Below are 12,600 nucleotides of genomic sequence, written 5' to 3'. Positions count from 1 at the left end.
TCTGGGGACTCAGGAATAGAAAGGCAGGAAGCACAGCTCTCACAACAGCAGCACTTAGTGAAGACAGATCCAACATCTGAGTCGAAGGCTGCAGACTTGTGCATAATAACAATTTCTACCAGTTTGCCCTAAACCCCACAGAGGCACAGGAAATCCAAGTACAATGACTCCAGGGAAATTCAGTCCCTCAAATCTAGGCCATAATCAGTGTTCACAATGTTTCATGCTTCAGAGCTTCTGACAGCAAGGGCCAACCCCAAAATTCTTTGCCCCAGCATGTAACTAGAGATGGAGAGGGTGACTGTGCTCTGGAGAGGAACAGAGCCATGAGAAAGGATGGGACACAGGCCAAGGAAGAAAAGACATCAAAACAGTCTGCACTCACAGAGTGCTCTTATTGGAACGACAAGTCCACTTTTATTCTTCATGGTTCATTCTGACCATGGGCATCAGGACAAATAAGCCAGCAGAGCTATTGTGCAACGCTACTCCTACATTAGAAGGACAAAGGGCATCTTGCAATTGAGAGCAGAAAGCTGCAGGGCTTGTGTTCATGAACAAAGATTTGAGCACAGTGTCAACCTGGCTCTGGGTTTTCTGTAAGTATGATTCCATTACAGGAGTTATGGATATTTTTCACCTCCAGAAATCTTGTGGAGTTTTTATTTAATTTGAAATTTGGGTAGTTCATATATATATATATATATATATATATATATATATATATATATATGGATCTTTTATAAATATACATATGTACACATATATGTAAGCAAATACATACATTAAGTGCACATGAGAACATGATAGACTGTTTCTTGATTTTGTTTCATTAATATACTATCTTTGATAGAATCTTTGGAAGTTTGAAAATAACCTTCAAAAAACCCTTCCAAAAAAGGAAGCAAGCCCATCACAAGTGTTCTTTTAAGACTTGTGCTGGCCACAGAAAATTCCTCCTGCTCCATTCTGTGTGTAAGGCCATGCAAAGCAATGTTCCCAGGGAACGTGTGTAAAGCACTGGGTTTGGTGGGTCAGGAAGAAACCGCCCATGAATCCCAACATCCACCTCTCTGTTTTACTGCAGTAGCTGCTCCCAACAGAAGGGATGTCACATGGAAGAAAAGGCTCACATGCAGGAAGTTCAGCTGGCAGCAGCAGCCAAGCAGCTCTCCCAGCAGTGGCCCACGTTACCTGCACCCTCCACAGCCCAACCCTCCAGTGCTCTCTGCCTCTGGTACCAGCACCACCTGCCAGTGGATGGCCTTAGGAAGTCCAACTGATTTCACCCTCTGAAGTTCAGTCCTGCCTTGAAAAAGTGTATGTTTAGTGTTTTTAAAAAAGCCTGTCAAGGCTGAATTTGTCACAATTTTTTTTCTTTTTTTCACGACAGTTATCAGTGATGCTAGAATAATATAGCTGTTTTCCAGGCAAGACTGAAAATCTGGATAAGTGATGATATGAGAAATTGTATGAAGGACAGGAAACAAGCCAAAGCAATCATCAACTACTCAAAAACACCTTCAGAAAAATCAGCATCGTAAACCTTATAAGTATAAAAAAGGGATGGTATTAAAAAGCAGAGAAAGAAGAAAGTAGGGAGAACTCCATATGGGTTATATGACCAAAGAATCCGAAGCAAATATTAAAAAGAGGCGATAGCAAAACACAAACTCAGCAGAAATCTAACTGGCACATCCACACCAGCCACAAAGCTTGTTAAGGATCAACATGGAAAGACCTTGAAAACAAAAGAAAACAGCTGGCTTAGGCAACTGCAGTGGAAAAGTTGGACTTCAACTGTGCAGACAATAAGCTGATCTCACATTTGTCCTACAAATATTCTCCAAAGACAGAATCAAATGGCAAAACCCACTCAGATGGCACAGATTTTGAGAGATGACATGGTAACTTCCAACACAGGTCACTCTAGAGAATCTCAAGGAACTAAGATGCACCAAAAAAATAAACTCTCATCAACTGTTTAAAATAAAGAACAGTCACACAACTAAAGTAAAATACTGGCTCAAGCCTGTATTTATTTTAGATTCTAGTATCAAACTAGAGTGTACTTCTACAATGTTTAGTTTGGCACTGCTATCAGAAGCAACAAAGATGCAACAGACACAAGATGTGACTCAGGAGAATTGTTGAGTCAAAGCAGCCCAGTGGTGTGCAGCTGCAATAGACTGCAAAACATCTGAGGTTAAAAACCACCTGTGTACAACATCCACAGACACGATGAGTAACTCCCAAATCAACCTGTATCCTGGAAAGGAATAGAATAAGATATGAGTTGGTTCACGTGCCTTGGCAGTGGAACTCAACACTGGAGATACCCAGAAGGAAATAATATCACAAACTGGTAAGGTGGCAGGTCCATTCATGAGGTGAAACCAATGCTTTGTCATAAAAATGACAACACTTCCATTCAAATATTATTTCCTGTTTTATTAACAGATGGGTGTGAAAAATGGAATTCTACCAACAGTACAGGCAGGGGTCTGTGCCTCTTCAAATATCTAAGGAAAACACGAGGTATTAAATAGGACAACTTTATAACCACCAAGATTTGTCAGAGTCCAACAACTACTTGGTCCTGAGTTACTGCCGCCTTTTCTGGACAACTGGGGCAAGCAACAGGAACACACCAGAATTTCTGCCCTGGCAAACCTTTCATGAGCAGCTGAAGGCACATGTTAAATGTGCCAATTGTCAGAATCCTTTCAACACACAGCTCTTCAGGAAGGGATTTAATACTAGAAAGGACATGCAAAGAGCTGCATAAGCGTTAGTTTTGGGACAAGGGAACCTATTTTATTTTGCCCTAAGCAACACTTGATGCCTTGGATGGAATTCAGATTCAGAATAAAATAGGTTTGCCTTCAAAACAGATCACACAATTGGCTTTAGGTTTTAGTGCAATTTTCTTTTTAAACAGGCTAAATCTTTAAGTTGCTCATAACTCAACTGTTTGAAAACAGCAACAAACTTAACTGCCCCCAAGGAAATATATTTTTATCCCCAAACGAGACACATAGATTGGCCAAGCCAAGATGCAAGGAAGGAAACCGCTACAGCAGCATCTTGAATTGAATAGCAACCAGCAGTCCCCAGACAGCCCCGAGAACTGCAAATCTAAAGGTGTGACTTCTATTTCGCAGATTTACTTTGCATCAATCAAAGCTACATGAACCCTAGCCATTAATATCCATTCAAAACCATGAAGACAGTTTAGCAAAAAGGGATAGAAGTGATAAGGCATTAAGCTTTTATGCCTGTATTTTATATCTCACAGCAAAGCGAGGCAACCAAGTAACACTTCAATGGTTTGCTCAAATAAAGGCCTAAAATCAGCAATCTGATCTACTCACCCTTTTCAGCGGTATCCAGGGAAAGTTTCTTAATGTCATCAGTCAACATATCCTGCAAGTGGTCTTGTCCATGCTCTGCATCATTATCATCAAACTGAGCTTCTATAATGACATCCGGACTTTGAGCATCGCCTTTCGCTGTCTCTTGTGGAACGCAAGTCCCCAACATGTCCTCAGGGACGTCTGATTCATGTGTGACTTCTGTTTCTTTGTCACTACCATCTGGCTTTATTACCTGGAGGAGCAGGGGATTAAAAAAACAGAGGCAAGCTAAATCACTGGACTGAAGAAAGAAAACATTATCTTTCCTTTTTCATTTGCATCCCCAAGGAGCTGACAATGAATTGTGGGTGGCTGGTGGCACACTGCAATTGCTGTGTAATTAGCCACAGATATTGCACAATCAAAAGAGGTACCTCAGTAGGATAAAGACTGGAACAGCATAGCTTCTGCAATACTTCAATTGTGGCAATAATGTATCCAAAGTGTATCTAGAGCATAACCATACAGTTCCTGCCAAGCCTCTAATCATCTCTGCAGAAGTCAGGAGTAAACACAGGCAGGGAGGAGGATACACTACAATTTAATAGGTTGCTTAGACCATTGCTCACCAAGATATACTAATCATCCTGGGACGTCCCAAAACTTAAGCAGTTCCAGTGAATGCTGGGATCATGTCAAAGCTCCTCCACACAATTAGGAACAGACTGAAAAAGCAGAAATTAGAGAACACGGTGCCCTGTGACCTGTGGAAGAACTGGACCGTGGCAGGTTGGTAATGCGCCAAGCTTTACATTTATTTTTAGGATGTGTTTTTATTGTTAAGGACACTCAGTTATTGCCATTACTTATACAAATCTCCAATTCAAATTACTGAAGAAGAGCCCAACTCCCAGTGAAGCAGACACCGGGCCTGGATGGCACTCCTCATTGCATGTGACAGGGGCAGAAACTGCTCCAGCTCTGGATATAATGACCAAAGTGGTAAATACCTTGGACACACAAGGCTTTACCAGCACCCTTCATGCAACCAACAGTGAGCTGCAAACACCTACACAGCTGGAGAACCTAGATCCAGGTTTCAGTTTCCAAAATGTTTGTGTTTCACTCAAACTACAGTGCTTCAGAGTGAGATGAAAATCAGTACATAATAAGAAACAACCTACTAAATATTAAAATCACAAAGATACTGGGTGACTCCATTCCAATGCCCTCCCGGTGACTGAGCTCCCCTCCAGCTGGTGCTGGTGTTTGCCAGGCACATAATTCCCCAGAGATGCTCCTCCAAGGTCCCCAAGTCCTCAGCATCATAACCTAGTACATGACAGCAGCAATTGATGCCACCAGCAAGGCAAGTAAAGGGCCCTTAAAATGCAATAAAACAAGAGAAGCAACTTTTTGGCAACATACTTTATATGATCTATATAGTTGCAAGAAATAAACATTAATAACCTCAACAGATGCTACCTGAAGGCAACTGTTCTAAGAAAATATAAGTCAAAAAAGCTTCACAAATTATTCTTCAGTAACTAAAAAGCAAATATATCAAAATCAGACCTGTACAGGGAATACTTTTACATACAAAGAGCTCAGTCATGCTTTCAAGCAGTATTCATTTCTTTGTAAGCTTTTCACAATACATAACAGAAATAAAATCAATTTTAAAATGGGGCTGAATTCAAGTCTTTAAAAATAAAAAACTCAAATGACATTGCTTTGAACTCTTGTTACCTTTTGTGACTCTTCTTTCCATCTTTGTTTTCAGTTTTTAACATGTATATAATTTGTTACCATAGCAGATTTTGACTCAAACATTAAATTGTGACAAAAAAGGGAAAAGGTTTGGCAAAAGGTGGGAAAATGGCTGATTATTAAACCTGGCTACATTTGGTACATAAAATACTGACACACAATGGTTTGGGCAAGAACAGTCTATTAGATTAGAGAGCTGACAAGGCTCCATATGCTAGTGACTCTGCCAGTGTACCTATCCAAAAAGAAAACCAGTGTCAACAGTAATGTTTGGACCCTACCCTGGTCAGATGTGGATCTCTTCAGCTCTTAAATTTCAATTGCACCAGATGTGTGCAAGTGTGCAACTGCAGCAGGAATTAATTTCCCTTCAAGTTTTGCCTGCAATTTTTTCTCTCCCAGTCTTTTTTTGGAGAGTGTGAGATGTGGTTTGGGTCCTAAATTAGTATGTTTTCTATATGTAAAGCAGCAAACAACATCAAATATATCTTAGGAAAGGAAACACTTCTCTAAAGATGTGGCACTGGAAGGGTTATGCTTGAAGAGTTTATGTGGTTATTAAAGAAGGCAGCAGATACAGATTTAATTTTAAATGCTCTATGCTAAAATCGCTTCCCCCAAGCTAGAGGATACATACTGCTGCCACCAGCAGCACCACGATACTCCAGCTGTGACTACCTAAATCCCCAGTCACAAATTTCCTTATGCATTTTCAAAAGGATTTTTCAGTAGAGTTTTCCAGAGTCCACAAAATCATAGCCTCCACACACAGTAGATCAGCAAAATGTCCAGATGCTGGCAATGCTGGGTGATAGGATTTGTTTTCTTTTTATGGCCAAGATAGATCATTAAGGCTGACCTCATACATAACAGAGCAGGGAACTTCACCCAAAATTTCTCATATCACATCAAAAATTTAGGGAAGCTGTACATCAGAAGACTGGAAAGCTGCATAAGACTCTACAAAATCAGAAGCTCAGTGGATACAATTACTCCGTTTAAGATGATCAGAGGTGCTGGCCAGCATGAGCTCATCACACAAATTCCAAAGAGCAGGATCCTTCTGTCTATGAGCAGCAGAAAATCCAACCATGACATATTAAGCATTTCTTACAAATGGCATCTCAGACTCAAGAATCTGATGATGTTGCACTCTCCTGTTTCCTCAAACATTATTGCAGCTTATCCATGGCATAATGCACACAGCTAGAACGGGTCAGTTCTGATCACAGACACAGAATAAAGCAAATACACAACTGGCTCAGTCTATCATGTAGTCATATGTGCAGTACTATTCCCTGGCAATGCAGCTGACCCTACATGGACCTAGAAAAATGGGATTCCCCCTTGTTATATATGCATGAAATGTATGACATGCAAACATCATTAAAGACCCTTAAAAGACCTTAATTTCCTGATCTGGGAAGTAAAATGTCAACCTTATGGTTGTTATTTTTACATGTTCTTTAATAATAATTTAAAAGAAGTTTTAATAAACATTTTGATGAAAGTCAATTGTTTGTTTGAATGCCTGATCCTGAAGACAGTGTCCGAGTAAGTTTTCTTCCAGCTTGAACAGACATCTATCACTGAACAAGCATCAGGTTTCTGCCCCACTGATGATTGGTTTAGATTGTAAATCCATAGCTGACAGAACACAAGATATTTGAATGAAAATCCCATTTCAACTATAAGTATAATAAAAACCAGCTAGTGGGCAAAACCATCCTGGCATGGACCTGTACAATCTGGACAGCAGAGCATCCAGCCCAGTCTTGAAGTAGCAATTGAATGACCAATTGTCATAACTCAGGAGGAATTTGTTCCAACAGAACACTCAACTGGGAATCTGCACATCTGAAAGCATAGGGGTTACCTCCTGTGCTACAGAAGAAATGGGCCTCCTCTGCTAGAACCAATCTCATATTTGTCCTGTTTGATGCCAGCTTTTCACAGACTTTCCACCTAAACCTCCACACAAAGACAAAGCCCAGGCCTGGTTACTCTCAGATCAGGTATGGACTTTTTGCTGCTGCCTCCTCAGTGCCTGTAAACTGAAACAACTGAATGTGATTTTCAATAATCTTTGATCTATTAACTCCATGCTCTTTCCATTAAATGTACCAAGCCCCTGAAATTTAAGCCTGACACTAACAGGTTTGCTTTTCATTCTTATTCACCTCTGATCCTTACAAGCAATCCATGAATCCTCATAGATCTGAAGAAATGACACGACTGCTGGACTAGACACAGCTGGATGAATGCACCTTGCATGGATAAAAACTGCTAAAAACTTTCCATGTAGGGTCACTGCTTTCAATGGGACCTTGTGCAAAGAGGCCTCCTTCACTGAAAGCACCTGGCAGGTAAGGAAGCAGAATTATCTTCACTACAGCCAGTTTGGACACAGATTCAATAAAAATCAAATTCTTCATCTCATTTAAAAAGCTGGTATTAAAAAGAGTATTTCCAGAAGGATACTGAGGCAGAATGGAGATTATATTTCTATCCAAGTCAGTCAACACCCTGTAAAGTGTATTCTAATGAGTACTCAAACCCAGAATGTGTAACTTGCCCAAAATATTTTAGAAGTGACAAGGCATTAATGGCAACTCTCCTCACTAGGGCAGACAGATGATGCACAAAGACGCTCCTCATGCTTGTACAGAAAGATGCAGTCAATTCATCAGTAAGTGGGAGCTGAAGAAGGTTCACAGCACACAAAGAACTCACATTAAACAAGGAAGACTGAATAGAGGAACAGTTAGAAGGGAAATAATGTGTTAGCCCAATTCTATCTTCTGAGGTTTGCAAACCAAGGTAAGATGCCTTTCTTCTGAAAAACACTTTGATCAAACACAAGTTCTGCTTTAGCCAAACAAAGTCATTATGCTCAATACTGTGTAGGGAGACAAAGTTTAGGTCAGAGCTGCTGGTCCTCTCTGCAGTTGAGACTTAGTTTAGCAACAAGTCTCAGAAAACAGGTCAAAAGCAGTTATTTCAAAAGAAGGACAGCTGAAAACAGGGGCTTAGGACCAAATCACCATCCCCTCGTTAAAAGGACCGTTGCTACCACAACACTAATACAAACACCACATTTCATACCAGTGCTGTGAACACCTGCATCTATTCGTCTCCCAGCTTTTGCCATATTAAACAGGCTTCACTTAAAAGCTGGTTCCCTAATGCTCCCTCATGAGGGAGTGGGAACAGAGCCTGGCTAACACGAGGATGCTGTCACAGCTCATACATACATACCAGAGCCAAGCTAGCATAAATATTGTGAGGAAGAGCTTTGCTTTTCTGAAAAGAGTAACCAAACAAAGCCTGTCTCACTCTAGCTCCTTCTTGGATAAGGAAAGGCACTTACAAGAAAAGAAACACCTGTCCCAGGCACCCTCCCTTTTTTTCATAATCCCACATACACCAAACAGTACTAGGAAGACAACAACTCAATAAAAGTGACTAGGCTCAGTAGGAGCAGTTATGGCATTACTTTTAAAAAAACAATAATGTTATACTGAGGAGGTTTGTTGTGGTTTGAGATTGGATTTTTTCCATTACAATATTTTAATTCTAAATCACTGGAAACACTTGCTAACAGCCCCCAGGATAGCTATTTTATATTAACAGCACATTACAGTCTACATTTCAGACATCACATTGGATGCAATAATCATACAAACATCCATATTAAAATCTCTGCATCTTGATTAGGAAAAGACTACTTGTTCCTCCCCAATGGACTCTGTTGCCCCCCGATGTCACACACAGTTTTGTCACAGCAGTCACTACAATACCATCCTGCTTGAGGATTCAAAGGGTAGATGATCCGAGTACACAAAGGCTTCTTGGAAACAGTGACTTTTCAGAATCTGCTGTGACTTGCACCCACTGCAGCAGGTGAGAAGTGAGAAAGAAACAAATGAAATCTAAGGTTTGTGTTTTGAAAACAAAATATCGAGATAGATCTTCAGTATGGCCTTCAAACCTTTTGAGACCCCAAAGCCATCTTGCCTGCCCTTCCCAGAATCCTGCAACTCCTCTGCTCAGACTAACCTGCAAAGTGAGTTTTTACTGCACAGTTCATTCAAATAATCAAACTGAACGTCTATATTTAGTCCAACCTGAGAAGACAGCCCTACATCCAGGTTTGTCAGGCAGCTGCATATGAAACAAAATTAACTGTAGGAAAAAACCCCATATCTCAAAACAGCCACCTCAACTCACTACTTCTTTCTGCTTCTACCAATAAACCTCATTCCTGAGCTGCTCACTCATCTCTCTGTGCTTCAGGCATGTACCAAAGCAATCCAGGTTACAGTGTGCTCCCTCCAAGTTCATCTGAAGTCCTTCCCCTACCATCTTACACAAATAACCAGAAAAACAAGTGGAAAAGCATCAACAAGGAAAATTCTCAAGACTGACCTTTCTGAATCCTAAAGCCAAAACAAGAGCTGTCTCCTCACCATGTATTTCCACTCCCTATCTGGTCTCTGACCTGTCATTTGCCTCTGAAAGTTCCCCATTCCCTGGCCCTCATCCCACACCTACACTCTGCTTCCAAACATGTTTATCTACACCTCATTATCACTGACCAGGAGACAGTTGCCTCTGCCCCTTTCTCTCCTCAAGTCTACTCCTGCCTTCACCCCCTTCCTGCCACTTTTCTGTGGTCTCCTTGGACCCATCTCTCCCAACGCTGCCTGTAGGATACACAGCCCTGGGATCAGGACCGTGTTTCCTCAGGTCCATTTCATCTGGTTCTCCTAACAGGATAAACAGCTCCATCTCTACACTTCTGCCTTTTGTACTCTCTAACAACTGCTGAGAAGCAGGAAAAAGCTGTCAGAAGTAGCTGTCCCTGCTCAGCACAGGTATCCCACATTTCATGGATCAACCACTGCTGAGGGTAAAACAGTGTCAGAGATATGGGGAAGGACAATGTCCTTGATTCCCTCGCAGGGAACACTCTGCCACCTCCTTTGCAGGCAAGCCAATCCAGCTGGCAGTTGCTACCAAAGAGCTGTGTATTTCTATAGCCAGATCAACAAACTTGTTCTACACTTTCCACTCCTGCTGCCACCCCCGGGATTTGATTTGGTGCTAAAAAAACAGCCTCTATTTTCAGAATACCTCCTTATATTGCACTGACCTTCCCACACACATTTCCCAAGGCACAGAAGTCCCTGGGGCAGAAGTGATACAGCAAACACCTCACCTCCCAGCTTCCCAGCCCACATGCTATTATGTACAGCAAGACGTCACACTGATGAATCCTTAGCTGCTGCCCATCTCTCAAGTGAGAAAAGTTTGACCCCAGAGAAGCACAAAAAGTTCACTTCAGCACCCAGCCTTTAACAACACCCAGGAATCAACCTCCCCCTGCACACTCACAAAATTCAAAGAAGCACAAACAGCTTCTTCATCTCCTACCAGCAAATTCTTTTCATAAAAGAGGCCCTAAAAACTGGCAGCCTCCCTGCTGGACCCCAGTGAAATGTTCCTTGTACCTTGGGTCTTTGTATTGCCTGCTCCTCACAAGACCTCCCACTTTGGTGCATCTCATGAGCTGAGTGTTGCACTCCAGGCCACAGCAAACTGGAAACAAGAGTGCAATGCACAGGGCCCAGCTCTGAGGTTGCCAGAACATATTGGTTTGAAACATCACAGAAAATATTCGGCTCCATATTTTCAACAGTAGCCAGGAAGAAAATGCATGGAACAGTTTTGAGAACTGTTTTTCAAAAGTCATTTAAATCAAATTATGCCCCATCCACACCAGCAAGCAAAACCCTCTCTACTAACTGGAACTGGTTTTCTTTTCTTGTGTGTGTGTTCTTTTTTTTTTTTTGGTTTAACTTTTTGCGTTTTCAGAAACTGTCTCCCAGCCATCTTTTTTCTGGTAATGTGCACAGGCACTGCAACACTACAAGAATGGGTGCCAGGACAAAACCAATGATGCACGGTCCCTAGAATAAATCACTCAAGAGGGGTGAATTAGAAGAAGAAAGTAACATAAGTTTACATCTTCAAAAGTATGATTCTCTAAAATCCCTGCATTTTCAGGAAATTACTGCAAAAAGATACCCAGTTTTTATCCGATGTAAAGAAGCAGACAGGCTTTTGGATCATTTGCAACTTCAAGACAATACCATGAATCAATACATATTTTAAAAGATGCAATAATTACACAGAGCTTGCATGTAATCAGAAAAGAATCTACTTGTGCTGAGCGTGTATAATTTGAAAGCTGCAATGCCAAGCAAATCCACACCGTTGGCTTGCACAAACCAAAGTATTATCCATTACTGCCTTTTTTTTTTAACAATACAAGCATGTATGAAAAACACATTTCCTGGAAACAATGATACTCTTTGAAGATTTATTCAACATTTCACAAACCAAACAAGCCTGTACCCGCACGTGCCCGTAAGAAGAAAGTGGGCTGACAATGCAAACTAATCAAGAAGTACTGGAAGGGCTATCCAAAATATTTGCATACCTATACTTCCCAAGAGTTTGAGGTTTTCTTCAGAACATAAAAATTATTTCCCATGTGTCTAAGAAGATCTCTTACTGATCAACACTTTAACTCATCAAGGCAGGAAACAAACAAATCAACCAAGCATCTACGTGTTGGGGCTGACACCTTCAGCCCCTCACTTGCAGTTTTTGTTCCATTTGATTGGGCTCTAAGTGCCAGCTCCCAGGGGTCTCAGCCCCAGGCAGGTTGTGACACACTTTCAAAGCCCAGAATGGGACACCTGGGAGAAAGCACATACTGTTCAGGAAGTCCACAAGGGCCAAGAAAAGCAATAGAAATTTCCACAGTTAACTTGCATTACTGGTTGCCAGTAAGCCTCTTATTATGAAAACCCATAATTGGAAACTGTCATATTACAGAACAATTTATGGAAGTTATCTAACTATGTATACCCCAATGGGAACTTCCTTTGACTGGTGTGTTCCATCAGCCCAGGTCTCCTTATTTGTTCACCGTGGGATAAGAGCATCAGGAACCTAAACACGTCATTGCTGAAGCATCACTGAGACTCCCACTCTAGAAATGCTCCACATAGTTCTTCATTTCTTAGCCTTTCCAGTCATCCATCTTCATGGCTGCATTCAGTCAACTGCTGGACTGTCCTGTCTTTATTTCTTTTCATCTTCTACAGGGACATTCTTGCACTTGTTTTGTGTTCCACTGCTCCTCTGAGGATATGGAAGGCAAAAGGAGCTGCTCTGGGCCAAGTGCATCCCACTGGGCCCATCTCAACCCCATCAAAAGGGCTTGCCAAAACTAGCTCCTACACCTATAGTCTCTACCTTGTCACACCAGGGAAACTGGCATCTACATTAATTTCTAAATCAGATTTCAGTTGTATTAAAATACTGCTCCAGCCAAGAACAACAGCTTCCCCCAGTGCCAGCACAATACTGTTAAAGTCACCCACACAAAACCACCCAGTGC

At 41.4% G+C, this 12,600-nt stretch overlaps 1 protein-coding gene across 3 annotated transcripts in view; it reads right to left on the bottom strand.

Moving 5' to 3' along the window:
• Positions 1–12,600, bottom strand: part of DIS3L2 (DIS3 like 3'-5' exoribonuclease 2) — a 180,386-nt gene that overhangs the window by 119,336 nt on the left and 48,450 nt on the right. For all 3 annotated transcript variants that reach the window (XM_030279947.4, XM_072933683.1, XM_030279949.4), the window contains one exon: positions 3,375–3,609. In XM_030279947.4, coding sequence (XP_030135807.4) covers positions 3,375–3,609 — 235 coding nt within the window. The remainder of the gene's footprint in view (positions 1–3,374; positions 3,610–12,600) is intronic.

Source organism: Taeniopygia guttata, chromosome 9 (genome assembly GCF_048771995.1).
Source record: "Taeniopygia guttata chromosome 9, bTaeGut7.mat, whole genome shotgun sequence".
Classification (NCBI taxonomy): Eukaryota; Metazoa; Chordata; class Aves; order Passeriformes; family Estrildidae; genus Taeniopygia; species Taeniopygia guttata.
Note: the sequence above shows the minus strand (reverse complement) of the source record. Positions and strands in the feature narration are given on the sequence as shown.